The sequence below is a fragment of the Penicillium psychrosexuale genome (assembly GCF_028828465.1).
Source record: "Penicillium psychrosexuale strain IBT 29551 chromosome Unknown utg000001l, whole genome shotgun sequence".
Classification (NCBI taxonomy): domain Eukaryota; kingdom Fungi; phylum Ascomycota; class Eurotiomycetes; order Eurotiales; family Aspergillaceae; genus Penicillium; species Penicillium psychrosexuale.
The window spans coordinates 1,738,757-1,765,971 of NW_026643186.1; the positions used below are offsets into that span (position 1 = coordinate 1,738,757).

A 27,215-nucleotide genomic window follows, 5' to 3' on the forward strand; every position below is an offset into this window, starting at 1 on the left:
CTCCGCTTGGCAGTGCATGGACTATAGAGCATATATCATGACTTGAGTAGACAACATTGGGCATTTATCTGTAGTAATTCATCAGTGAATGGCCAATTTCTTTGCTATAGGCTTTTTAAACACCTTATTTGGCATTTCCCACCACAAATTTCCGTTAAATCCCAGGTAAAGCAGTCAAACCGGCCGTTAGAGCCCCTGCTGTATCGGGACTAGCGCCACCCCGTGACCGTTCTCTGCCCTCTCTCACTGGGCAATTGTATAGTTCATCTGGATGTCGAGATGGATGTGAAAATATCTTATTCTGGCTGAAAATACTCATATGAACTGTCTCGAGTGTTATTTAGGATAGATAGAACCAATTTTCATCATGTTGCACCTGATGTCACCAGGTCCACGCTATCTCCTATTCTCTTTCGTAATGAGGGCTTGAGGCCGGAATTGTTACCGGCCTCAAAGTATTATAAGAATCTGCTCCTCGCCCGCCCAAAATCTCAAAGTTCCAATTCTCTTTTCATCTCTCAAGGTCTTCTAGCTTCTTCCCCGACTTTTTTTACCCATTTCACCCACTACCTAGGCTCTTGACTTGGTCTTTGGGCCTTCTCCTTTGTCCTTTGGCTTACATATCTACACCCTTCCCTATACTACCCCAATACACCCTTTGTTACTACACCCATATATCATAGACTTCTAGTCTTCTCCTTTCTCTGGTTCATCTCATATCATCATGACTCGAACCCAAGTGCCCTACCCTTCCCCAACTACCCTGAGGCGGTTCCCTCACATCCATGATGACCCTTCGTCCATCTCCCACTCCCTGGACCCCTTCACCATCACCACCAAGACAGGCTTCTTGCCCTATGAGACTGCCCCTGTTGAGCTGCCAGAGGCCTTCAGTGCCCTGCTGTCTCTAGTCAATCGCCTCCCTGTCGTCAGGCTCGATGGCAAGCCCGGCCTGTTGGCTACCTATGAGCTCGGCCCTGCTGTCAAGGCTGAGCTTACTGATTTGACTGACGAGGTCGAGAAGCTCGTTGTCGCTGATGGTTCGCCTGATCGCTTCACTATTGCTGCGGTCTTCCGTGACTATACCTTCCTGGCTTCGTCTTACCTGCTCGAACCTTGCTGGGAGCACTGGAACAAAGACCCAGCAGGTGGCTATGGACTTGGTCGCGATGTATTGCCCCAGTCTATTGCCCGTCCTATGTATCGCTGTGCTGAGATGTAAGTCTTCTTTCTTCTTATCTTTCTTTTCTTACTGCCCTATCTCGTGGATTATTTTGATACATCTTCGTCATACAACACTGGAACTAACAATTATCCATAGCCTGAACCTGCCACCTTTCATGTCATATGCTGCTTCATATGCTCTATTCAACTATACCTTTGCCGACCCTGCCAAGGGTCTGAGCGAGTACTCGAACCTTCGTCTGATTCGGTCTTTCGAGAGGGGTCTCGATCCCAAGAGCTCCGAAGCAGGCTTCATCCTGACTCATGTCGACATGGTCAAGGAGACTGGGCCACTCATTGCCGGTGTCTTAAAGATTGTGGATAATCTTGAGCAGCATGGCTCCCGACAGGATATCAACGACGGATTCCGGGATATCCTAAAGTCGATGGAGAAAATCGAAGCATCCATGGAAGGTATGCAACCCTAACCATACGAAACACATCCCCCAGATCTTCCAAATTGACATCGAAATAGACATGTGGGGCAATTCCAAGCCATCAGAATACCTCTCCTTCCGCGTCTTCATCTTCGGCATCACCAACCAATCCATGTTCCCGAATGGCGTGATCTACGAAGGATGTGAAGACAACAAGCCCCTCTACTTCCGCGGTGAGAGCGGTGCAAATGATAGCATCGTAAGCAATCCAACCAAACCCAAGAGAGGGAAAAAAGAATAACCCAACTAACCCAACCCCAGATCCCCCTCCTAGATCATCTCTGCGAAATCCCCATGCCCGAAACACCCCTCACCAAAATCCTCCACGAATTCCGCGCCTATCGCCCCCTCCCACACCGCGAATTCCTAACCTACATCCGCGAAAAGTCCGAAGAAATCGGCGTCCAAAACTACGCCATTCAAGACTCCGAGACCGCAGTCCTCTTCCTGCGCACACTGAATCACATCCGCAGTTTCCGCTGGCGACACTGGTTGTTCGCGCGTGAGTATATCATTCGTCGCACACCGCATCCTACCGCTACTGGTGGTAGTCCTATTGTAACCGTGAGTCAAGTCCGATTTCTCTGATGTGTGAGTATCATCGTGCTGATTGCTTTGGGGTTTTAGTGGCTTCCGAACCAGCTTTCAGCTGTTATGGAGCTTATGGTCAAAATCTATGACGAGAATCTTGCGCCGAAGGATGGTGTAGTTGCTCTCAATGGTAGTGAGGATCTTGTTGCCTCGCACAGGAAGCAGGTTGAGCCCATGATGGAGCTTGTGCGTGATCAAAAGGAGAAGTTGGCCAAAGAGGTTGAGCGGTGGTGTCAGGAACGTGGGGTTTAGATGGTTTTCTTAGTTCTGGATTTCAGGTACCTTGGTATTATTACTCGGCCATTATGCGTGTTACGATCCTCTATAGCATCACATGCTTATTTTTTGACTTGCTTGCCTCACGTTTGCTGTTTCCTTTATTCTTTCAGAACGTTTGTTGTTTGCGACGTTTGCAGAAGTGCCAGTTATATAGGCAGGCACCACTTCTGCACTTGCTACTTCTTTCTCTCCGTCTTAGTTAGTTTGAATTGATGCACTCTTTAATTTGTTTGAAGACCTAGCATGCGTACATACATATGCCACCGTATGCTGCTATCACTGATGTGTTTTCCAGGACTGCCAGCTTGTTCCTCTCTTCTTATTTTCCCATGCAATTGCCCTCTATTCTCCTAGCCTCTCGACACTATCTCCCCCTCCAAGTTCCGAGAGCAAGTTCATATTCATATCATACATCATTTCCATACAAGCGCAGGTATCTTTGGTTATTTCTGATCATTTTACAAGGGTGGTGCATTAGACAATTGTCTACCAAAAGCCCTAAGATAAGTATCCTCAGAGCGCTGCCAAGCCCCTAAGTGACAATCTTGAGTCCCATTTGCCGTCCATAGTCAATTGCATCCCGAGACACATCGTCACATCCTTTTATAATTAAGCCTTCGAGCTTTGCGGTGGCTGGTCCTTCATTCCAGGTATCCGCAAACATGCGAATGGTACAGCCAGTAATTCTCGTCTGCGACAAGTCGAGGATTTTCAGGTTTGGCAATGTTGTCCACAGACTTTTGACACTGGTATCGTCCATGCCCGCCATGCAGGTAACTCCGACGTCAGTCAATTCTTTCAGTTCTGGATTCGCTCCGTTGGAATCGTTGAGCACATTAAGGAAGTCTTCGCTTTTGATGTTGTGGCAAAGGTTCACGTGAAGAGTTCGGAGGGGAGCCTTCGAATGGAGTAGGAATAGGGAAAGTGTGGAGCGGTTGACCCATGGGGTATCATTGAATACCAAGGTCTTCAGATTCGGGAGTTCATTCTCTCCCGGTGTCAACAGATTCCCACCATGATGAGAAGCCTCGATGGAGCCTGAAAACAACCGTAGAGTCTCAAGGCTGGTTGGAAGGATTGAATAGAAGCTATGTTGGACGGCCGCGCCCCGAAGATCAAGTATGCGGAGCGGGGGAAGATGTTCTTCCTCTTTCACCGGATCAAACCGATATGATTGTGATCGCGCGGGATCCCAGACTAGACGCAGCTCCTCTAGATTGGGATACACAGACTGATTTGTGTTAGCGGAAGTCCTAGATTCTAAATTCAGAGAATGCCTACCAATCCCAACCCCGGAAGTACATCACGGAAGCTCAAAAATTGATTATTTTCTTGTGAAGATGCAATAGTCAGACTCTTCATATTTGGAAGATGCTGAGGCCATGTCTGGAGTCCTCTGTTAGAATGATCCCAAACATGCAAAAATGCAGCTCTCTCAAGTTTCGAGAGGGTAAATAGAATGCCCCCAACACTTGCATGCGAAAGCCTGATGTCTGCCCCACAGACGATACTCTTGAGGTGTCGAAAATCCAAGATTTTCGAGTAGAACTGTTTAGGCTGGTCATGGAGAACCGCCAACTCCAAGTGCTCTAGTTGGGGGCATCTGCTTAGCATATCAAGCACCTTAGTTATAGTAGAGGGTGGGATATTTGTGATCGTGGCATTAGTCAGTTGCGCGCGCGATCGATGGATGTAGTTTCGGACGGATGTCCAAGGTACACGAAGTCTAGCTCCAGTGAGGTCAAGATGCATCCATAAGCTGGCTAGACCGCTGAGAAAACGGTTCCATCCTTTGCAGACACGTAGCATTGCCCTATATGCCGTAATGAGCTAGTGGATTTCAGAGGTGAGGATGTACACTTACACAATCTGTTTGAAAGGCAAGCGCTGAAGTGTGAGTTCTGCGATTTCTAGTGGCAGGACCATAAATGGATCGCGCCGGTTTCCTCCTGCCAGCTTATCCTGCAGTCTTCTGAGCAACTGCTCGATGGCCTGGAGATGGTTAATAAAGGTAAAGAAAGAGTGGGACGGACATGATACAGTGGGGGAAGATGATAAAGAGATAGAGAAATATACCTCCAGGGTTGATTAGAACAAGAAGTGAAGAAAGAAAAGCATACCTTGCGGCCAGGGTGATCGGCTGGAAGTTTCTGGAGGGCATATTCGTAGATGTCACGGGCCTTGTCAAAGTTGCCATCTAGGCATAGTATCTTGGCCAAGCGCAGGTATCCCTTTTTCCAATGTCAGTCATGAATTCACAGCTGGGAAATAAGCGTTGAGGTGGATAGATACACGGTCGTCATTCGGTGCAAGCTTGACCATATCTCTCGCATCGGCGCGGGCTTGGCTGTACTGCTTTAGCTTGCAATAGGCGGCAGCACGATTATCCAGGATGCTAGTGTCCTCGTTATTTGCCACCCATGCCTAGATGTACGGATGATTAGTATAGGTCGCGACGGAACAAACAAGGTAGGGCATACCTGGGTGAAGGACTCAATGGCGCCTTGGAGATCACCAACTTTGTATGCATTTTGGCCGGCGCGTTGAAGAGCAGCGGCTTGCTCTATGTCAGGCTTCTTTTTTGATATCACTCCGCGTACCATACGCGTACCTGACCTTGAAGCCATGTTGAAGAGCAGATGCAAAGGCGGTTGGTGAGGATTAAGTAGTGGGGTAGGAGCGAGTTTAATGCCACGCAAGGGACAAATAGGACATGGAGATTGGACAATGGCTTATACCCACGCGTCATGTAATGAAGAACGCACGATACTACCATTAGCATATCATTCAATTGTGGATTGAGGATTGCCTCTTCTGACTTTCGATAAATGGATATATTCAATTGAAATACCTCTTTATGGGAATACTTGAGGAAATATCTAATGAAATTGGAAGTCTTGACGCGTCGCGATACAATTCCGCAATAAAACGGGAAGAATCACACCTCCTTCTCACCGCATAAGGAGCTGCACACTTGGCACAAAGAGCCCCCCGTACTTACGTGTTTACTTTCTTCCCCATTCGGCATTCGGAGTTATCTGCATCGACAATAGAAGTGATCGCTGCCATGGAGTCGCATAACCTGCAGGCAGCTTCGACCTATGTCAACAACATCCTGTTAGCAAGGGGCTTGCTGAAAGGTGGTCGTGCCATCGATTTTGCCGACCCAGAAAATGAAGATGGAGGGATAGACGGCACCATGGCTCGTGTGATCAACTTGGTCAACGATTTAGTGTTGAGACGAGACGTGCGTGTATTGCACTGAGCTGCGCCTTCATCAGCGACTGACAAATACTAGCGCGAGTCCGAACACCGCGAGAGCTTATCTGCGACTATTCGCACGTTGCAAGCCAGCGAGGCGGAGCAGACCACGGAGATCGTACGTCTCCACTCTACTTCTGTAGCATAGCGCGCTAACCTTTGCTGCTCCTGCAGGGAAAACTAAAAACGAAGACATCCGAGTTGACCCGCTCGCTAGCTCTGGCAGAGGCACAGGAGCGCACGCTCAAGTCCAACATGTCCCGGGCCGAAGCGAACATCCGAAGTTTTAAGGAACAAGTCCAGCGCATGAAGAGTACCGTCCAACAAGTTCGAGCGCAATGCGCAAACGATATTCGCAAGCGAGATCTGGAAATGCAGAAGCTCAAGTCGCATCTGGCTGAGAGACAACGAGGCAAGCGTGAGGGTCTGGGTGTGACTACAATCAATATCAACCCTGCCTCGGATCGATCGCGTCTTCTGGCTAGTGGCGGAGAACGAGTACATGATCCTGGATATAGCTTGAAGCAAGAGACCACCGACTTTTTGACCGAGTTATGTCAGCACCTCAGTGATGAGAACGATACCCTGATTGAGCTTGCGCGGAACACTGTTCATACTTTGAAGGATCTACAGGGCTTGACGGAGACTGACAATGGCAATGGCGAGAATGAGCAATCGGGTATGGCGATGAGCGGAGGAGCGCAGAAGTCTTCTTCAGGACCCGTTACTTCGCTTCCAACCTCGTGTGAAGAGCTATCCGGTCACATGGAAGCAGTGCTAGAGCATCTACAAACGCTGCTTACTAACCCCTCATTCGTGCCTCTTGAGGAGGTCGAGGTGAGAGACGAGGAAATTAAACGACTGCGGGAAGGCTGGGTGAAGATGGAATCCCGGTGGAAGCAGGCAGTTACCATGATGGGTGGGTGGCAGCGTCGTCTTGCAGATGGAGGAGATTCTATCCAAGCAGACGAATTGAAGCGCGGCATGAATCTCGATCTCAGCATTAACTCAACCGAGGACATGAGCATGCAAAGCTTGGCAGAGTCCAATCCTATCCCGACAATCCTGGAGGACCAAGCTGAGGAGGAAGATACGAGCGAAGCGGAGGAGAAAGCACCAGAGCCTGAGAGGCTCAATCCTCTGAAGATGGGATCTAAGATTCGCAAAGCACCCGAGCGACCCGATCGCGTCCTGAGGGAACGCAGTGAAAATACCATGACAAAGCGTCCCCGAAAGGTCTCATTCACGCCAGGTTTACACGGCTCACCATGTGTGGACAATACCGACGACGATACCCTCAATATCAAAGCCTACAAAGCCGATACTGTGACCCGCAGGCCAACCAGGCGAAAGATCGAGACAAAGGAACCCCAGCAGGTATGCAACGAGAATTATTTCCCAGGATATTCCCATAATATTCCCAATGAGACCCCGAGGACTGATTCGCCCTACAGCTCAAAGCCAACGAACCACTAAGCGTGCACCAAAAACTGGCCGCCGTCGAAGACGAGGCCCGCGCAGCTAAAAATGAGCAAAAGGAGCGCGAATCACGAAAGAGAAGCCGACCTGAAAAGGCTTCCAGGCCAGCGAACCGGCGTCGGAGTACTCTCACCACTGATGAGCTTGAAGATCTGATGGGCGTGGCCCGCTGAAAGATCAATTGATACCCCCACTAGTCTGCATTGTACACATTTTGAGCGAGTGCATGTAAATATGGAGTAACTTTCGCATAATCGCTACAATCGATATGAATTTAATAATGTATCTCTACTTCGGAGTTAAGATGAACCTCGGTAACTTTTTCTTCGGCTTCTCCGCATCAGCTTGTTTCCTTCAACCTCATAAATTCTGGAACTCTAATTTCGCATACATCAAACGTATCAAAACTCAGCACAACACCTACCTCGACACATCTCCGCAACGCAACTACCACCAAACAATGTCCCCTCCTACAGATCAAGACACCTTCAAAGGCTGGGTCGCCCATGACGCCAAAAGCCCCCTAACATACACAACCTACACCCCGAAGCCCTTCTCACCCACCGACGTCGAAATTTCTATATCCCACTGTGGCATCTGCGGCAGCGACGTCCACACTCTACGCTCAGGCTGGGGTCCAACCGACTACCCCTGTGTCGTCGGCCACGAGATAATCGGCACAGTTACACGCCTCGGCAGCGCCGTCTCATCCCAATCGGGCCCGAACGCGATCCGTCTCGGCGACCGCGTCGGCGTCGGCGCACAGAGCGGCGCCTGTCTACGCGCAGACTGCGATGCCTGCGCTGACGGCGAAGAAAGCTACTGCGCCCGCATGACAGGCACGTACAACGGACGCTACAGCGACAAGTCGAAGTCGTATGGCGGGTTTGCTGAGAGGTGGCGCGGGCCTGCGCATTTCGTATTCCGGATTCCGGATTCTCTGCCCTCGGCCGAGGCGGCGCCGTTGCTGTGTGCGGGTGTTACTGTGTTCGCGCCGATGAGGAAGTATGGGGTTGGGCCTGGGAAGACGGTGGGGATTGTTGGGGTTGGGGGGCTGGGGCATCTGGGGATTTTGTTTGCTAGGGCGCTTGGGGCGGATCGTGTTGTTGCTATTTCGCGATCGTCGGGGAAGAAGGCGGATGCTGTTGGTGGTCTTGGGGCTGATGGGTTTATTGCTACGGGTGAGGAGAAGGGGTGGGCGAAGAAATATTCGCGCTCGCTTGATCTTATCTTGTGTACGGTGTCGGCACATGATATGCCCTTCGCGCAGTATTTGAGGCTGCTTAAGCGGGATGGGACTTTTGTGCAGATCGGGGCGCCGGAGGATGCGTTGCCGCCGCTTATGGCTTGGAGTCTTATCCAGAAGAGTGTCAAGGTTACTGGGTCCAATATTGGTTCTCCTGATGATATTCGGGCTATGCTGACTCTGGCTGCGGAGAAAAGGGTTTCACCTTGGATTCAGAAGAGGGATATGGTGGATGTTAATCAGGCGCTAGTTGATATGCATGAGGGAAAGGCGAGATATCGGTATGTGCTGCAAAATAAGAGTGAGCAGGCGAAGTTGTAGGTTAGAGTCCTAGATGTAAGAATTCAGACATTTTACTTGTACGAGATCTGCGGGCTAGGTATCCCTCTAGCCTCTAGGGCTTCGGATTGCTGTCCCGATATGAGACGAGTGGATACCCTAGTCCTGATACGGAACGCCACAAAGCTTAACCCTTATCCGAAGTAGATACCGGAGTACGGAGTATACGAATTCGCCTTTCCTAACACGAATTTGCGTTTCCAAGGACTGCTTGGTGCTCGTTGCAGATCTAAGGAGAAATTCTGGATTAGCATCTATTCGAGTTGAAAGAGTTGCCTTTAGTTTTGTTTTCCAAGTGTAGTCCTCCTAGTCTGCTTTGCAATTATCGCTCTAATGCACACATTTCATTTGTTCGGCACGAGAACATAATTCTTGATCCCGTTAGTTGGCGGATACTGTAAGTACCATACTATATTACGCAGATCACATCGCTGCCTATTGCCACCCTGTTCAGCTAGTATCTACATGGAATAGGCCCGGATTATTTTTATGGCCAAGGGAAGCAGCTTGCCCTAATTTGGGTTAGCTGAATATATTTATCGCGGGAGATGTGTGAGGTAAGCTTCTGGTATGCTTATTCCCCTTATGTCTCTTCTTCATGATTGGTTCAGATCAATTGGCTTTCTCAATGCTCACTCCCAAAGGTGCGGGAAGAATGGTCACCGGCGTAAGCTTCATCCACTCGTCCAGTATCGTTCTCTCATTCGATTCGTCATTCATGTCGTAGAATATGCTCAGGGCACGCATGGTTTTATCATAAAAAAATTCCTTCTAATTTATGTCATTGATGAATTGTTGATGTTTGCGTCATTTTCGTGATCATCACCCTAGCGAGGTAAATTATCTTCGTGGGATGAAAAGAGTTGTGATAGTTATAAGTGGGTTGAAGGCCATGGAAGGCTCGAGCATCGTTTAATGGGTTAGGATCGAGATTTGTTGCGATAATTGTGGAGATATTCAGGTGGAGATCCAAATTGTTTTTCTTTTGGATTGGTGGAATTTCTCTCGCGGTTTCGGCGCTTTGAACTTGGGTATACGGATATGAATATGAAAGTAACAGAAAAATGCTTCAGAATGTCAAGTGCCAACCTGTTGCGGAAAATTAACACCAAGAATCTCTTTCATTGCCCACTGGATCAGCGGCCTCCACTGATCGTCCAATATTGCCCACACGGCCTTGGAGACCCTGACACACCACTCGTCAAAGCACCAACGATGCTTCAAATACTGTAAAAGCACGCCATAGTGCGCTAGCATAACTAGCGCGAAGGGGTCTCGTTCGCGTAGCAACTCCATAAACCGAGGATGCAAGCGGATCACCCACCTCCCAGCAATCGTACTTGCCCTCATCCCGCTGTAGCACCAACTAAGCATTTCCTCCAGATTCGCAATGGACCCTTCATAAACCTGCACGTCATGATTTTTATCCCGCGCCCCGCAGACTTCATTAGCCTCACGCAGTTGTTTGAGCATAGCAGTCGTGTCCTCGGGGATCGGACCCTGAGTCTCCTCGGCCTGTAAAATCGGACCGAAGGAACTGTCCTCTAGAAAACTGGTAAAGTCCCGGGGCGCATAAATAACCTGCTGCACGCCGCGCGCCAAAACGAGAACCTGGTACAAATCATCGACACAGGAGCACGGATCCTGCACGTCTGGCGTATGCGGGAATGCAAACGTGTAGATAACCACAATTCCCGCAAAGGCAAACATCGCCTTCGCATTACTCTCCTTCACGTCGCCCAGTAGCTCCCGAAACAGCGCCAGCGCTTGATTCTGGTGCGCGACAGCACGATTGAGATACGACGCGCGACGAGTCAGCTCCATCCCTGTGCGAGCGAGATGTAGCGATGACAGGGCCAGGACGCCGTGCATGAGGAATGGATGCAAGAGCGCCTCTTCGGGTACGATGTAGCGCCAGATTGGATCGGTGCGCTCGTTGCGTGATAGTGTCCGGAATGTCGTGTTGCACCACTGCATCATCAGCTCCAGGTCGTTGAGGTTCAGTGCGGATCCCGCTGAGATCGCGGCATTTTCGCTGTCGTGCTGGCTTAGAACTCCGAAGGAATTTGCTGTTCCCGCTCTTGCGGTTGGACTCGACGATGAACGGAGTCCCCGTACTGGATCACCAGACTGACCGCTGTCGGACCCGAGAGACGGTACCGCGGGGTCTTCGTTTGCCCACAGTAGGGAGGTTGACGACCCGTACTCACATTCGGAATGACGCTTGGCGCAGTTGGTGCATATTGGCCGGGTTTCATCGCACTGTGATGGGATGAGTATACCATTTTTGGCCCTTCTCTTTTCTTGTTTCTCACCTTGACTCGGCGTCTCTTGCATTCCATGCAGCCGTGGCGAGATTTCCGATGTGGTCGTCGGAACGCCATAGTCATGCAATTTTTGGATTGGCCATAGCTTGAAAGAAAGAAAAAATGAGGCTCTAGGTCTCTCGGGTTGTTTTTAGGGTTGGTTTCTTTGGGGGTAGGCAACAGGATTCGATATCGTCGGGAGGAACCTCGGGATATCCCTTAGTAGCCGAACCCTGTCGATCAAACCATCGAAAAAGGCTTGTCTAATCTGGAACATTGTCTCAGCTTGCACTGCCTCGCTTGGCTTCAGGCATTCGGGATATTTGATTTGGTCTACTTTGTACAAAGTACAATCTATCGTGAAAACAAATTAAACAAATGTAAGAGAATGTAGCAGTTGCTCAAGGGTATAATACCTAAATAACACTAAATGAACCGTCCGGGATTTTCGTAAATCCGTAATTATGTAATATCCAGAACGCCACGGGGCCGTCAATTAAACCTCAAACTTGTCCAACAACCTGATTCTCCCCACCTGCAACGCCCGCCCCACCCCCGCCGAGCTCTGTTTCGCACAGCTGACCTTGTCAATAAAGCTAATTCCCGAGATGAGCGCCATAAGTCAGAACCGCAGCCTTAAGGTTGCATAGATATCCAAATTGCTGCTTGTTTTGGAAGAGATGCCGCTAGAATAAAAGCCGCCACTATAGTCTAGTCTACTCGACTAGTTTTCATTCCAACCACTCGCCGCCAGGCGAAAATCAACTTCCTCCCGTCGTCGAACTGCATGTGGGATCAATATATACTCCGGAAAGCCTTGTTTGTGCAGATATTCTCGATCCATTTGTTGGATCGTTCGGGGTCCAAAGACCGATCTCACAGATCAAAGAGAAGGGTCGGAACTTCCATATTCCCACAACGGGCCCTCTGGGGTCGGGGTACGGTGGAAAGTAATATCCGGCTTTCCAAGTGTGAAGGAGCAGTTAGCGCCATGAAGCTGTGTTTTTGTCTGAGATTGTAGTTGTGGCGCTAGAAGCTGTGGGTAATGAGATACTTGGCGGCTGGATACATGATGGATGTGGATGTGATGAACCGGAGACACTTAAGACACTTGAGACACTCGAGACACTCGAGACATTTCAAAATTGAGCACTTGAGAGTGGTACCATGCGGAGTACTCCGTAGATTTGTGATTAGTTTCCGACAACCCGAGGTTAGCGTGTCAATTATATACCTAGATTCTCTGATCAATTAGAGGCCTGGTCCTGTTCGAACCAAGCATGATTGGGATCCATCTTTGCAAGGTTGAGTTCATGAAGTGTCGCCCGTCGAACCCCCGGGGCAAAATCAGATGCATCAGATGTGGCTTAGTACCTGACTTGTTGACCCTTGCGGCTTGCCTAATCAGTGCACGGCAATGGGCCAATCATGTTATCGCCCCAAGTTGGTGACCGAGGGCTTACAGCTGATCGAATGTTAGAATGGGACCGCTAATTTAGCGTGAAGGAAAATATATTAATCCGTGTTAATCCGCTTTTCGACCATCTATCTGCTCAGAGGGGTCTTAGCGAATGTCGAGATCTCTCTTTACACTAGGATGTCTTCATAGCTTATAACAGACATTCATAAAGACCCCGTGATCATTATTTACAGTATTATCTTTATGGGATAATGCTGGATTAAAAAGAATCCCGACATTCGCTGATGTCTGACATTCGCCGAGCTCTCGGAATTCGGATTAATACATGTTCCTCTGGGCCAAGAGGCGCTAAAAATTAGCGGTCCCATTCTAACATTCGACCAGCTGTCGGTCGGGTGAGCGATCGCCACGTGACGGCGTGCTTTAGTCTGAGTAAGCGCCTTCACGTGACCGACATTCGAGTAAAATCACCTGATCTAAAATAGATGCCTTGGTGCCTCATAACTTCCGCCGTCGCGTCGAAGCAGAAAGTGAAGGGCAAGAAAAAAAACAAGCGAGTCTGGAGAAGAGGGAACTCCTCTAACAAACAATCAACTGCGCCGACCTTCGTCATTGCCTCCAGAATCAATTTTTGTCGATTGATATCGTCGTTTGTTCCATCTAACAGTTCTTAGAGCTGTTGTGACCCAAAACTTGCATCCTCTGATGCCGTCGACCCGTCTCTTCTCATTCTGATCAACCCCACCCCGCGATGTCATTCCAAGTACCCTACGAGTCCAGTCCACCTGAGACTCCAGAGAAAGATAGCTCTCGCAGTCTTTGGAGCAATTTGTCGACAACTCCTGCTGGCCCGCCACCATCGACCGCAGGCTCATTCATACCTCATTCTACATCCAACATCAACGGTGGCTCGCGCATCAACTCCTTCTCCCGAAACGATGGCGCATTCTCCACAAACCAGAACTCCTTCTCGAGAAATGACTTCTCCAACTCGGTCTTTACCAAATCCGGTAACATCAATACAAATGACAGCATCTTCGGATCATCATTTGGATCGACGGATTATGCCATGCCCAAGCAGACCAAAGCCCCTTCCGCTAGGTTCAGGGGTAACTCCAGTCTTCGTTTCGGTGTGCCGAACGGCGGATTTGGGGATTCGCTGGATTTCGGACATTCCAATGGGTTTGCATCGTCGCAAATGAGTGACTTCCATGAAGAGCAGGAAGACGGGATGGAACCAGAGGCAGAGGAGGCAATTGAAGAGGAAATGAACATGAACACCCAGGATCAGTCCAAAAACTTCAACTTCTTAGACTCGGCCTTCGGAAACCCTTTCGGGTCTCAGCCCTCCATGGGTGCGCAGCGCAAACAGATCTATTCGAATCCAAACGATGCCAAGCGACCGAAGCTTGACGAGCACTGGGCGCACCAGTCTCCCCTCCGCAAGACCAACCTGGCCCCCAAGAAGCCGTCCGCGATGCCATCAATTCTTCACAATATTGCTACCAGATCCCGCATTGCCTTTGTTAAAGAGCCAAGTGAGATGATTCTCAAAACGGAGGACGCCCTGGGAAAACTTTCCGACGAGCTCAAAGCCGCGGAATTCAAGCATGTCGATTTCGATGCTGTATTGGCGAAGGTATCAAAGGAGTTGACAGATAATTGGCAGACTTGCGCGAACGAAAGTGGGATTGACCGGCCATACGGTGCCCATTCTGGTATTGGGCCCGGGGACCAGGCTTCCGACCTTGCAAAAGCTACCTTCTTGGCTTCGTTGCTGCTCCAAATCCACCACCCTTCTCGTGAAGCAGCGTCGACTGCCCACATCAATCCCATGCGCACCGGGGCCCCTGGCATGGTGAAAGCCATGACGAGACTCCCCGTCCCTAAGCCTCTACCACAGGTTTTGCTTGACTGGCTCAGTGACAACCACGTATCGCAGACCAAGGAGCTCCAAGCATTGAAATATGTGGAACCGAACCCGACCGCATCCTCGAACTTCTGGGATATTATCATTGCTTCCGTGCTGCGTAGTCGCTTGACTGATGCCGCAGGTGTTCTCCGTTCCGCAGACTTCAACTACGCCCGGTCAGCAATGGAGGATGGACTTCCACAGCCTGGCTACCGTGGCGCACAGCTGCAAAACATCCAGCGTTGCGTTAACAAAGCTCTTCAAATTCTTGAATCATGTCCTGGAACCCAAGCTGAAGACTGGGAAGTCACCGGTCTTGATTGGTCTCAGTACCGGAAACGAGTTCTTTCGGCTGTCACTGATCTGGAGGAATTCGCTGAGGGAGAGGAGCGAGATGAATCGATTATGCCGGTTCCAGAGAATCGCTTCCAGGCTGTTAACTTTGGCTTGTCCACTTTCAACTCAAATACTGCTAATAAGAACCCAATCTCATTTGCTCAATCGGCTCGCATGGCAGAGAGCCGTGTCCCATGGTCAATTTACCAGAGCTTGAGATCTATCTACCGAATTATTCTGGGCGACCCATCTGCCATCAAGGCCAAGTCTCAAGACTGGGTGGAGGCGACTATTGCGTTGACAGCATGGTGGGATGGCGAGGATGACACCGGTTCCAACATGGATTTTGGCGCTAGCGACAACTTCCAAGATTTCCTGCGCTCGCGTGGCCCAAAGAACCACGTTCGCGCTGTTGATCGCAACATGCGTGGCGCCTATCTCGACCGCCTCGAACTAGCCCTCAGTCACACCACCAGTGATGGGTCCGACACCGCTGATTTCCGACCCAATCCGCTCAGCAGCGTGGAAGTCGGTCTCGCATCTGTCTTCGAAGGAAATGTGCAGGGCGTGTTAGAGTTGGTACAGTCATGGTCACTTTGCGTGGCCGCAGCTGTGGCCGAAGTTGCCAGCCTAGGAGGTTGGTTTGAGTCCGCAAGCAGCCAAAAGACGATTCCTGGGCTGTCTGAAAATGATCTTATGGTTCTTTCGTACGGGCAGGATAACAAGTCTCCGGCCCGCCATTTGCGCAAGGACGATATTCTTCGCAGTTACGCATTCGGACTGTATGACCGAACCGTTATTGAGGATGAGCACAGTTCCCGTGAAGGCTGGGAGCTGGCTATTGAGGTATTGAGCCGCATGGACGATGCAAACCAGATGAAGCAGGCCGTGACCGAGATCGTGGATAAGCTTCCTTTGGAAAGCCCTGAGCAGTTAGATAAACTAGTGGTTCTCTGCTCGGAACTTGAGCTGGAGGATCAAGGGCGTCGGGTATCTGAGGTGAGTGATAGAAGGGAATTCCTTTTGACTGACCAAATGCTAACTTATTGACAGCGATTCGGCGACATGTTGACCTCAAAATCTGAAAATTTCGGTCTAGCCCTCGTCTGCTATGCTCGTGCCCAGAGCCGACGCAAGGTCAAATCGGTTGTCGACCTATTGATTTCCTATAGTCTGGTTCAATCACGCGCGTACCCTGCGACGGCCGATCTCGATGAACAACTGCGCTCTTTGATGAAGGAACCCAAAGCGTGCCTGTCATCCATTGCACAAATCGATGAAGAAGCTGCTCGGATTCTCCAGTTCTACCTCAGTGGTTACGCGACGTTGCGCCGGTTCTATGAGATCCGCGATGAGGAATTCGAACTGCAAGAGGGCCAGCGACCACGCTACAAGCCTTTGGCTCGGCGACGCGCCGCTGCACAAGCTCTTGCGGCTGTCATTAGGAGTGCGGCGGATAATATTTACGGAGGTCTCTACGACCCGGACCGTGACTCCGCCGTGCAGGTGGATGGACTGCTGGCTCTGCTGGGTGAAGCCTGTGCATTTGTGAACCGTAAGTCTTCCAAGTTAACCCCGTCAACCTTCTTCCCCGATACTAACCTGGCGCCAGAACCCACCGCAATCCTGTCCGTATCCCAACAGTTCACCATCCTGTCCGCAATCGAGGACCTGGAAACCGTCACCCCCCGTGTCTACGCACAGTGCGAGGAATGTTTCCGGTCCACCCTACTCGAATACCAATCGTCAATGCGCGGAGGATTAGATGGACCCCCCCCCCCGCGCGCGCTATTGAAGAAGTCCGTGTCCAATTTCTCCGCCTCCAGCTTTGCCTTCATTGGCAACGACATGCTCGAGTCAGCGCGGGCACGCTCGGGCTCAGGATCCCACCCTCCCTCCGTGGGCAGCTCCGGCGTCCTAGTGCCTACGCCAGGTGACAAAGCCAGCGCCGATCGCGGATGGGATTGGCGCGCCGGGCTTCCCGAGACCGCTAAGGGTGGGGATATCCTCCAGATCCTTCGGCTGGGATTAGCACGCGGGTTGAGTCACGGCGCAATGGGATCAATCTGAAATTACGGAGTTAGAGTAAGAGGGAGGCCTAGTTTTGAAAATGGGTGTTTTTTAATCCGGGAAATGAATTTAGCTTAGCACCATTTGCACACACACACATCTACTTCAGGGACTTTGTCTTTATGACAGGCGCTGTACGATATCAGAATCACGCGACTTAATTCTTGAGCCAATACCTTCTCTATATGAGCGTATCTACGATATAATCTACGATATCACGTAAAACAACACAATTTCCTGGACCTCCGACCCAAAACGGCAAGTGGGCTCGGGGGCTCGGGCCCTCAGCCCTACGGCCTCTGACGGATAACCCACGAGGTACCGTATATCATGCAACGTGTCCAACGTGATTAGCGTCGAGCTAAAAAAAACCGGTTCTCGCGAATCCCCCTCGGTACTCCGTACACCGTCAACTCTGTTCGTGTTCGTGTTAGCGTCAGCAGCTGAATGCGGGCGCCTAATCTACACGCTACAAAATGTCACCGTTTGAATGCGACAGTGTGTAATAGAATAGAGAGTATTCGCATGGAGACCTAGTCATCGATATGCGGTCAACGGCGGCTCTATACCTAAGCCACACTCCTAGACCTGTGACGGGGTGGCTGTGTTAAGAGGCTCTGACTCAAAACGCCCGGATGTCCACCTGGGCACATTGGATTCATGATCGACGCCACGCAGCCAGTTATATCGCGATCTCTGATTCCTCATCCAGTGTCAATTCTATTTGCTCGCTATTATGCGGCTGCGCAGCCTTGTGGCTCACCGACTCTGTCGCGGGGTTATCTTCCCTATGTGTCCACCGTCTTTCGCTTCCCTGCCACACTTGTAGATCCTTGACTGCTGCGGTTACTATTTCCGTGTCGCGATAGTGAGATTTACGGAGTCAGAGTGTGAACATTCCAGCTGAGGGGATGGGACTGGACTGGTCTTTTATTGTGTATCGCACCCCCACTATCCTCCATAGTCACCCGCTATGTACAGCATAGAGGGGTAAAATGGATACGTTGCTAAACCCGACCCATGCAGACACAGGTAGACCCGCGTCCATAGCCAGTACCTGTCTACGTAGTGGAGTAACAATTCCCAATTCCTCCTCCTTATTAGCCGATTGGGCGCGCCCCGTTGGTTTCTGCCTGGGGCTACATCCCATAGGGCTGACCCTCGGGATATGGTTTTGTATGTTATTTTATATCATTTTATATGTTATTGCATTATGTGTGAATATATCAGGTCTATACTCGCTAAATATATAACCCCCAGTTCCTCTATATACCCCCTCAGTCTTTCAACCCAGTCACTCCCTCGGATTTCCTTTCGGGTCATTCTTCCGCCAGCCTATCTTTCTATACTTGTCCGCTTTATTTTCTGTTATATTTTTCTTCTATTCATTCAATCGGCTGGTTCGCTTCTTCTCTTTCGGCTCTCAAAAACAACCCAGAACAACGACAGTCATCATCCAACCTCAACCCACCCCAAATCCCATCCAATATACCATACGCGAAATGTGTTACAAAGTCGTCGAACGTTACTCCGTTTGCAAATGCCTCTACTTCGAGCACTCGATCGACCCATGCTCTGCTTATGGACAGCGCGGTCATGAAGTACAGGAAAAGACTGTCCTGGTTGGTTATACTTGTGAAAAGCACTCAACAGGCAGTATATCTGCTGTCTTGCCTGGTGCGAGGCGGTGGTCTGATTCTGGCCATCGGAATCGGGACTTGAGTGACTTGGGGGGAAATGAGAGTGAAAGCGAGAGTGAGAACGGGTATATGGCTGCGCCATTATGATTTTGGAGGGGTTTGGTGTTGTTCTTTTTTTCCATTTGAAGAGGTGTGCACAATGAACGTGCTTCGGGTGCTTATTGTCGACACTGGTGTTGGTGGGCCGTTTCTGCACTTTTTCTTTACGCTTTATTGTTCTGGCTTTTGCTAGTCCTTGCTCCTAGAGAGAGTGGACTGCTTTGTCCAACATTGGTGCATTCTACTCTGCGTTTTATTCAACCGGGTGTTGAGTACCGAGACGCAGATATGAAATGCTGGTCCGCGTCCGGAACGGAGAGTGCAGGGCGAACTTGTGAACGAGGAAGAGTGAAGGAGATATATATGGGATATGGGATATGTGATATTAATGGATGTGGTGATGGGCCACCGAAGGACCATGATGTTTTCAAGATATAGTGCATTATAGGCGTTTATTTTTCCCTCGCTATACATTCTACATTCCTAATTTGGATGAGGTTAGGACTGGTCCCTTCTTGTAGCGAGCGATAGTAATCCCTTGCATCAAAAGCCGATTCCCATATTTTCTACAGAGAATCCAACTCGTCAAAATAACGTGCGAGGAGTCCATGCTGTGTCATAGGAAACACAGGCCAAGTCAATGGTACCGGGAAGCAATTTGGGGCACTATCCCACGCATCAGATACCTGTAACACGTAGCTACCTAGCTAGCTCCCTGTACTGAAATGACAATGGTTACACTGCAGCTAGAAACCCGAGTATTAATAGCCCCTCTTTCCCACATCTGATGCACGTATTCTCAGCTTGGTAATTTGATCAAAATGACCCTATCTCTGGCGCCGCAGTACGAAATTCGCCTTCTTGGGCCAGAACATGAGGAATGGGCCCGGGCAATTTGCACTCATACAAATATATTCCACTCCCCGTTCTGGTCGGTCGTCTATCCCGAGAACAAGACCCAGCGAGCCTATCACACTTTCCGGACTTCGTACTATTTAATAAAACACCAGATTGACTCAGGGAAGTCACTTGGTATCTTCGACAAAGAATACCAATACAAGCGACCCGAGTCTGCAGTCACGGGGGGCAAGCTGTACTGGAATCTGGACGATGAAAGTGCAACGGAAAGCGACCTTGCGGAGCAGATGGACTTCCCACTAGTCTCAATTGCCATGGCTTACGATGGCATCGACGATCTAGACATGGTTCAGATAAAGCCTCTGATAGCAACACTGCCCATGTTCGAAACACTATACCACGCCCTCGAGGGGCGAGACCAGCGGGATCCTGCATCGTGGAGGCCTACTGGTCGCGGACAGGTACTGATGCGCAACGCTACCAACACCGTCCAATCTTGTTCCGGCCGTGGGCTTATGAGGATGTTGGCGGAAGAAATGATGAGACGCTCGGCGACTGAAGGGTTCCGGGGTATCCAAATCGAGAGTGTTTCCAAGGTTGTGGAAAAGGTGTGGTCGAAACCACCGGCGAATGTGAATATTTCCAAAATCTTCGTCAACCTCCGGGCTTGAATTCAACCAGTTGAACTGATATATAAATATCTAGTATGTAGTTGGTATATTTTATAGTAGACTGTAGAATATAGATACTTTCTCGGGAAATATAATTTTCTCACTGCCGTCTACTCGATCCCGTGATCATTTATCTCGATATTTCTTAACTGTCCGGCGTCAATAGATCACGGAAAGAAAAAATTTATTGTGAGAACTTGAAATATAAGTCGGCCCGTAAGCTTCGCTTCTTGATTAGTTGCTAGAATATCATCCCAGGAGGATCAGGGGTCCATAAACAAAAAGACCACTCCGCCTAACATAAGAGCCACGAAAAGCACTGTCAGGATTCCTGCTCCTGCTCTATCTGCCGTTGTGATAGGCGACAACGGTGCAGGCCCCGACCTTTCCCCAGTACCAGCACTCGGGTCGCTTGTGCCGTTTCCTCCTGTTGCTGTCGAGACTGGTTTTGAGGATGTGCCTAGAAATTGCAGCATAACAGCACTCATTATCTGACTACCACTCATTGCATTCTCCATTGAATTTTGCCCATCATACCCGCCGTACCAGCGGTTACCACAGAGGTTTTGGTTGTTGCCGGTGCATGAATTTGCAGCACCCTGGGCAGAAACTTGGAGTTTGGGTAGGATCTTCTCCCTGAGGGAAGGGACGATCAATGCAACATCTGCAAGCCACGACACAGTAAGGCCTTTGAAAAGTGGACCATTCGCATCTTTGTAGCATTCGTCCGAAGCTTCGCACTCCCAGTCTGTAATCACACCTCCGTGTTGAGGTAGGAAAAATGTAGTAAACAATGAATCCACTAGGTTGTTTGTGATATTAAGCCATTTAGTATCGTTTGTCTACAACGAGGTTTGTTATTAGCATGCCAAGACAGGAGTGTAGTTCTGATTTACTAAAGGGTGGGGGATAAAAATACTTACATAGGCATACATATAGCCAGCACCAGATATATAGGTACCATAGTTGTAGGTCCACTCGGTGTGGTCAGGAAGACTGCAGCCATTGGGACCCCCAGAGCCTGCTCTGACACTATCTGCCACTGCCCAGGTTTTATTATTGACCAAATTCACCGTCGTAGACCAGTCGTAGACTTTCGCAGCCCACGTGGCGTAGTTGTTCTTTTGGGTATACCAAGCGAGACGAGCCGCGAGCATGAAAAAGCCACCGTTCGACACCGCGTTCTTCATGGTATAACCACTTTGCCATATCTCCTTCTGCCAGCGAAGGCCACCTCCACAAATAGTCGTCTCCCATCCCTTCCCTTCTGGCGATATCTGGTCATTGAAAACACCCTCTGCAAGGGTGAGCCAGGTGTCCCCACTTGGACGATTCGGGAATTTATATTCTGCTGCGGTGATCGCCGCGAGGCCCCAGAACATTTGATCATCATTTCCCTATGCAACGGTTAGCACTTTGACTACATATCTTGAGAGAGACACTTACTATGCCTACTGCCCATGAAGGCATGTAGTCTCCGCCAGAACCCCCCTGATGTTGTAATCCGATGCTGACTTCGTCGTTGTAGGTTGTGTCGTTTGTAGCATGCCAATAATTGAGACATGCTAGAAACAAAGCAGCTCCTGTCCACCAAGATCTTGAGATGAAACCCGGGTTATCTGTCCCATTTTCTTTGTACCATGTCATCATGTTGTAGGCGGCGGTGCTCCCGGCATCTTTGATGGATTCTACTCATTGAAAATATATGTAATTAGCAACTCAACCGTTAGAAAGATATGAAAACATAGTTATCTTACGCTGATTGTTAACATCCAGGTTGAGCGCCAAGACTTGATTTGTAAACAGTAGAATGCGCAACGCCACTATGGCCATATGCCCGGCACCTTTGAACCTCATTGTCCTCGGGGTAACTGCAGCTGCCGGGAGTAGCCAAGGGACCAGATTTATTGGCCGGTGCTGTGTTAAAGACAAGAATTTCGTGGGAATCTGGGATTTGAAAATGTTTCAGCCTGGGAAGCGAGCGAAGCATCAAGCCTTTCCTTATTTAGCTCAGGAAGTGGGGCCAAACCCTCGGATGTTCTTCAACCAAATCCCTTGTCCAAATGATTCGTTGAACGGAGGTATCTACGGGGACATTGAGGCTCGTTATCGTATACATAGCCAGTCTTGTCCTTGTCCTCCGAACGTGCTGCAACGGCCAAAGCTTATCCGCGGTGTGAACGTCGCAATCTTCATAATCCCCCTTTAATTCCTTTGCCCTGCGATAAGAAGTCCGACTCAAGGAAGCCGAAGCCCCACGTATGCACACATGCAGGGCTTTCCAGGGTTGAGGTCCACCCTCGGCCCGGATCCCACGGGCCGACCAAAAGCCAAGACTTGTGAGGTCCCTTGGCACCTGACAGGGTCAACGACATAGGAAAATCAGGTGAAACTTGAATTACTGGTCAATCTTTAGCAACTTTACTTTCAACAATATCCTGAGAGAAAGCTCATAGTTCCCAAAGAGTGCATTTCAATAAGATACCAAGCATAGAGAGACAAAGGAGCAAGGAAGAAAGAGGATTAAGCAGAATTGGCTTATAGGACTAAATCAAAGAATTTCGTCAGTGATCAAGTCATCCTTCAAAGCGGGGTTTTGAACAGGATTCCCTTGGAGTGCCAGCGATGATAGGTGCCAAAAACACTTCTTTAGTGAAACATCAGTCTCCGTGCTCTGAATCACGGGTGAGTATTCGACCTCCACTGTCCGTTAACCTGGACGTGCCTCAAAAAGATGGTTTCTTCATAGGTAGAATGAAATACATAAGGAAGTCGTAGGTCAATCATATATTCGAGCACTTGTCCAAGTGCTAAACGCAGTTCTTGATCGGCGCCGTACCGTTTCCTCAGGTTGTGAGCCATGACCCAGGGGACTTTGAGCTCGCCGACAGCTCGAAGCATAACTGGGGATCTGGGAGACACCATAGCAATACCCGGGGTTTTGTCGTAGGTAATGCCAGCAGACTTAAAGTTCCCAAAGCGGAGATTCTTCTTTTCCGCCCTAAAGACAGCTCCGAGAACTTGACCTACAGCCTGTTGGAACCTTCCTTGAACACCTGTCTCGTCGGCAACATAGACTTCCTCTTGCCGAAGATCGCGGTTGCTGATACGATAATCAATAACAGCCGAGGTCCAACGTTTGGGGTTGTTATTCTTGACATCTTCCTCGAAGTCCTGCCATTGAGATAGCGGGCCAATATATTTGACTTTGTGTATTGCGGATGATAAGGTTTTGTGAGTAGCCTTGAGAAGGTCAGGGAGACAACTTTCGACTGCCTCCTGCGTTGTAATCGTGGGAGATTTCATGTTGAGATGGTACTAAAAGGGGATTCTTATTAGTATACTAATCAAATGGCTCTTGAGTAAGACTCACATCTGAGATGAGAAGAAGATTGAAAGTGAAAATGGTAGATTATGGCAATCTAGAGTGCAAAAAAAGCTTCGTGATGCGCAGATAGCTGAATGAGGGAAACAATGGAAGGAAGGGGAGGCTTAAGAGCTCGGCGTATTAAAAGAGTCAGAGAAGAAGAGCAAGGCGGAATGGAAAGAGAAGTTGAAGGGAAATCAGGCAGTAGCTATAGGCACCTTTAACACTCATATCATTAACCATATCATTGACCATTGGGTATTATACCTCTAGGATTCTACAAACAAACAGTGGCTCCTAGGTTACCCCTGTCACCTAGACGAGATACTACAACTGCTACACGACCCGGATAACTGATGAGAAAGAGAACAATGTGTTGTATTGTGTGTGCTCGCTAAGAGAGAGAGAAGGAAGACCAAACAAGGTAGGGAGCAGGTCCTATCAGTCTCAACAATAACTGTTTTATCTGCAGAGGAAAACTAAATAACAACTAGTACTAGCCTCGTTATCAATATTCACCGGCGTGATGGTCACCATGATTAGTGACATTGAAGCACCCAATCCCAGAACATACGCCTTCAGCCACCCTACTACCTACTATAATGAATGACTTATCCGCTACATGATATGATCGTGGGGGCATTCTGCAGCTAGTTTTTATCTAGCTGGAGGTCCTCTTTTGGTTTGAGATGAACCGCAGATAGTACCTTTCACGTAAATTCAAAATGGCCCTAACTACACTTAACCTCTTTCTTGCTGCCCTATGCTGTATGGTTTTAGGTTTCCTGCTTTTTGATTCACGAACACAAGGATAGTCGGCCACTTTTGCAGCCTGTCATATGACCCAGTTGGCTTGATGGTAGTCTTTTAATGTGCTTTTTTGTATAGTTATCTTCTAGGTAGACATGAGAAAAATACGGGAAAATACGGAAAAAAAGGTTAACCTTGAACGAATTAATGTGAATTTGAAATTAATGCGCAGAATGCATTCACGATGTGTCTTATAGGTAGTTTCAATCTCGGTCTCTATCTCCCATACAACTATCCAATTATGCACAATGGTGTCACAATACCTCGTCGGGTGTTTGGATCACATGACGTATGGCGACCAACTAGTCCACGGGTTAATGTTTACTACCCTCTTCTTCTTTTCCCCAGAAGTGAAAGTATAATACTGCCGCATCGCCATCTCTTCTCCTAGCCTCTTGACACCATCTCTCTTTTCCAAGCTCACGATGCCTGAAATCGAAGCTCGTCCAGTTCTTCCCAAGATGATCAACGAATTGATCACTGCAGCATGCCCGAACCCTTCGGATAAACAATGCGCTACTCTCTATCCCACTAGCCGCTGGCGCATATTAGAAAAGTTGAGTGAGGCATCAGTTCCGGTTACCCAGAAGGATTTCAACATTGGCATGCATCCGGCATATGTCGCGGGAAAATATCTTTGTCGCCGTTCAGGTACCGAGGATATCGCCTTCATGCGTATCTACAAACAGGTTCCCCTATCTGGTACTGAACTTGATAGCTCGGACGATCGGAAGGCACAGGCCTGGAAGTCACGCGACTACGTGGAGCTATCTGCCTTAAAGTATTTCACAGCGAATAACTTTACTACTACCCCTAAACTCCTTGGATATCATGCCAGCACGCAGGAAGAAACCGACCTTGTCCCCGGCGGGTATATCCTCTACCTTGTATGGGAAAAGGTCGCAGGGGATCCTCTTGATATTCAGAAGTTCTGGAATCTCTCCCGCGGGAAACGAGATGTCGTCCGTGCAAACCTCCGAAAGGCCTATATGTTTGTTACTCAGTGGGTTGATTATCATGTACTTGCCGCTAACTAGAATTAGGGACGTTCTAAAGGTTGGATATCAACCGGTTCCGGCGTCCCCGTCAAAGATCATACTCGATATGAAGACAGGTGCTGTGTATGTTCGACTATATCTCTTATAATCTCAAGCTAATAACGTATAGTAAAATCTCCGGTTTCAGAAGCGCTGCCCGTATCCCCCCAGAGATGAAATGGAAGGACTCCTACTTCGTGATGTTTTTCCTGGTCCTAGACTCCCCGAAAGACGATGAATACCTTCCTACCATGGCAAAGGATGTCGAATTTGGAGAACATGGCTGGAGGTGGTGAGAAGGAGGGGCAATCCCTGTCGCTTCATCTCGTGCAGTTGACCAACTAGCTTAAAGAACATATCGATCAGACCATATTTCATATCACGGATGACTTGAAGTATCATCTCACGAACGCACACTGTTGGCATCCAAGAATTGAAAACTTGACATCGTGATGTTCTCCTGCACTAGAATTATTTTTTCCATTGGCTACAATAATATTATCCGTATTGACGACCTCTTGATCTGTTACCAGATTCAATCTCCACAGTGCCAATTGTCAGAAGGTTGACCAGCTGGCATCACAGCTGGCTGATTTGACCCGACATAATGGGCAGCCCAATCCGCTCGCCAACGACCCGGGTTGGTCTCGTGATTCCGAACTGAACTCGACGGACATTGCCGCACTGCTAGATGCTGCTAGTGACCCGTCCAATGGCCTCGATCCAGTGAGAGCTTTTAAGTGACGCCGAGGCTGAACGCTTGGTTACGACATTCCATCTTGACTTGGTGCCCAAGTTCCTTTTCATATATATTGCACACGACAAGACAGCCGCGCGCCTCAGGGACCAAGGGCCTGCTCTCTTTTTTTGCGTTGCAGCCGCGACCATGGGCAGTACATACCCTCTGCGCAAAACTGTCGCCGAGGAGACTATAAAGCATTTTGAGAGTTGTGGCACGGTCGTCATCACAATATTCCCGCTTCTCTCACCCTAGTCCCTAGACTTCTCACCCATCACCCCGCGCTCACCCTCGAGTGCCGCTCAGATGTCAAGGGCATATTGAGAATCGCCGTGTAAAGAAAATAGATTATGTGGCAAAAATAAAAAGCCAAAAACATACAACAGTGAGGATTCGCTGGTGGTCACCCACCCAACTACTAACTCACCGGCGTGTGGCTTAAGTACGGCTGAGCGGACGGGAAGCCCTGTTTTCCACACCCTATGGTCGTATGTATCATGGTATTCGTAGGAGAGGTATATAGAGTGAGAGATTTAGGTTGTAGAAAGGGCTGAGTACAACAATGATAGGCAGGGTAAGAATTGGGTGAGCGCCGCTTTATGGTCACGCGACCGGGGGTGAGAAGGTATGCTATAGACAGGGTGAGAATCTGGGTGAGAACCCGGTGACAATCGCCCTAGTAATACAACACTGGAAGTAAAGAACGTACGGAAGTGCGTCATTTCTGGTTGACACTTTTTAGGGCTTTCAGTAGTACCCGGGAGCGAGATTTCTGCTGGAATATACATACCGCCTATAAGAATGGTACAAAGATAAAAGAATTAATCACTTTATAATTCTCCCCAACTATTCTGGCGGGTGGCAAATATATTCCTATTTTTTAGATAATGTGGCTAGATATCGAGCTAACATAGGCTTGTAGGGGTCGCTGTCCTTCATGCAAGCAAATACTTTCCTGTACTTTTCCTCCGCTTCCAGCATAATACGCTCCTCATCGTCAAATCTGTTATCATCTGGATCCTTCCAATAAGCGTTCGATCGTTATTATCTGCCCAGTCATTCACTACCTTTCCATTTAGAATAGGAGTAGCAAT

At 49.0% G+C, this 27,215-nt stretch overlaps 10 protein-coding genes across 10 annotated transcripts; 6 read left to right on the forward strand and 4 right to left on the reverse strand.

The window, feature by feature from the left end:
* Nucleotides 1–724: 724 nt before the first annotated feature.
* Nucleotides 725–2,504, forward strand: N7518_000660 (indoleamine 2,3-dioxygenase family protein; the record flags this gene model as incomplete). The annotated part of the gene is made up of 5 exons (XM_057181588.1): nucleotides 725–1,218; nucleotides 1,322–1,638; nucleotides 1,700–1,860; nucleotides 1,923–2,225; nucleotides 2,289–2,504. The coding sequence occupies 5 exons, from the start codon at nucleotides 725–727 to the stop codon at nucleotides 2,502–2,504; spliced, it is 1,491 nt and encodes a 496-aa protein (XP_057046938.1).
* A 559-nt stretch (nucleotides 2,505–3,063) lies between these two features.
* Nucleotides 3,064–5,158, reverse strand: N7518_000661 (Leucine Rich Repeat domain protein; the record flags this gene model as incomplete). Its single annotated transcript, XM_057181589.1, has 6 exons — nucleotides 3,064–3,762; nucleotides 3,813–4,344; nucleotides 4,396–4,523; nucleotides 4,652–4,762; nucleotides 4,824–4,955; nucleotides 5,012–5,158. The coding sequence occupies 6 exons, from the start codon at nucleotides 5,156–5,158 to the stop codon at nucleotides 3,064–3,066; spliced, it is 1,749 nt and encodes a 582-aa protein (XP_057046939.1).
* A 440-nt stretch (nucleotides 5,159–5,598) lies between these two features.
* On the forward strand, nucleotides 5,599–7,444 carry N7518_000662 (uncharacterized protein; the record flags this gene model as incomplete). Its single annotated transcript, XM_057181590.1, has 4 exons — nucleotides 5,599–5,778; nucleotides 5,830–5,910; nucleotides 5,967–7,169; nucleotides 7,247–7,444. 4 exons carry the CDS (start codon nucleotides 5,599–5,601, stop codon nucleotides 7,442–7,444), a joined length of 1,662 nt encoding a protein of 553 aa, XP_057046940.1.
* Nucleotides 7,445–7,551: 107 nt separating this feature from the next.
* N7518_000663 (NAD(P)-dependent alcohol dehydrogenase) lies at nucleotides 7,552–8,838 on the forward strand (the record flags this gene model as incomplete). The annotated part of the gene is made up of 1 exon (XM_057181591.1): nucleotides 7,552–8,838. The coding sequence occupies one exon, from the start codon at nucleotides 7,552–7,554 to the stop codon at nucleotides 8,836–8,838; it is 1,287 nt and encodes a 428-aa protein (XP_057046941.1).
* A 1,095-nt stretch (nucleotides 8,839–9,933) lies between these two features.
* Nucleotides 9,934–11,240, reverse strand: N7518_000664 (Zn(II)2Cys6 transcription factor domain-containing protein; the record flags this gene model as incomplete). The annotated part of the gene is made up of 2 exons (XM_057181592.1): nucleotides 9,934–11,118; nucleotides 11,172–11,240. The coding sequence occupies 2 exons, from the start codon at nucleotides 11,238–11,240 to the stop codon at nucleotides 9,934–9,936; spliced, it is 1,254 nt and encodes a 417-aa protein (XP_057046942.1).
* A 2,093-nt stretch (nucleotides 11,241–13,333) lies between these two features.
* N7518_000665 (putative nuclear pore complex subunit Nup85) lies at nucleotides 13,334–16,900 on the forward strand (the record flags this gene model as incomplete). Its single annotated transcript, XM_057181593.1, has 2 exons — nucleotides 13,334–15,829; nucleotides 15,884–16,900. 2 exons carry the CDS (start codon nucleotides 13,334–13,336, stop codon nucleotides 16,898–16,900), a joined length of 3,513 nt encoding a protein of 1,170 aa, XP_057046943.1.
* A 2,560-nt stretch (nucleotides 16,901–19,460) lies between these two features.
* Nucleotides 19,461–20,168, forward strand: N7518_000666 (uncharacterized protein; the record flags this gene model as incomplete). Its single annotated transcript, XM_057181594.1, has 1 exon — nucleotides 19,461–20,168. The coding sequence occupies one exon, from the start codon at nucleotides 19,461–19,463 to the stop codon at nucleotides 20,166–20,168; it is 708 nt and encodes a 235-aa protein (XP_057046944.1).
* Nucleotides 20,169–20,431: 263 nt separating this feature from the next.
* Nucleotides 20,432–22,158, reverse strand: N7518_000667 (glycoside hydrolase family 76 protein; the record flags this gene model as incomplete). The annotated part of the gene is made up of 4 exons (XM_057181595.1): nucleotides 20,432–21,010; nucleotides 21,092–21,565; nucleotides 21,615–21,859; nucleotides 21,939–22,158. 4 exons carry the CDS (start codon nucleotides 22,156–22,158, stop codon nucleotides 20,432–20,434), a joined length of 1,518 nt encoding a protein of 505 aa, XP_057046945.1.
* Nucleotides 22,159–22,719: 561 nt separating this feature from the next.
* Nucleotides 22,720–23,474, reverse strand: N7518_000668 (uncharacterized protein; the record flags this gene model as incomplete). The annotated part of the gene is made up of 2 exons (XM_057181596.1): nucleotides 22,720–22,842; nucleotides 22,884–23,474. 2 exons carry the CDS (start codon nucleotides 23,472–23,474, stop codon nucleotides 22,720–22,722), a joined length of 714 nt encoding a protein of 237 aa, XP_057046946.1.
* Nucleotides 23,475–24,770: 1,296 nt separating this feature from the next.
* Nucleotides 24,771–26,126, forward strand: N7518_000669 (uncharacterized protein; the record flags this gene model as incomplete). Its single annotated transcript, XM_057181597.1, has 4 exons — nucleotides 24,771–25,336; nucleotides 25,389–25,466; nucleotides 25,513–25,674; nucleotides 25,931–26,126. The coding sequence occupies 4 exons, from the start codon at nucleotides 24,771–24,773 to the stop codon at nucleotides 26,124–26,126; spliced, it is 1,002 nt and encodes a 333-aa protein (XP_057046947.1).
* Between the last annotated feature and the right edge of the window lie 1,089 nt (nucleotides 26,127–27,215).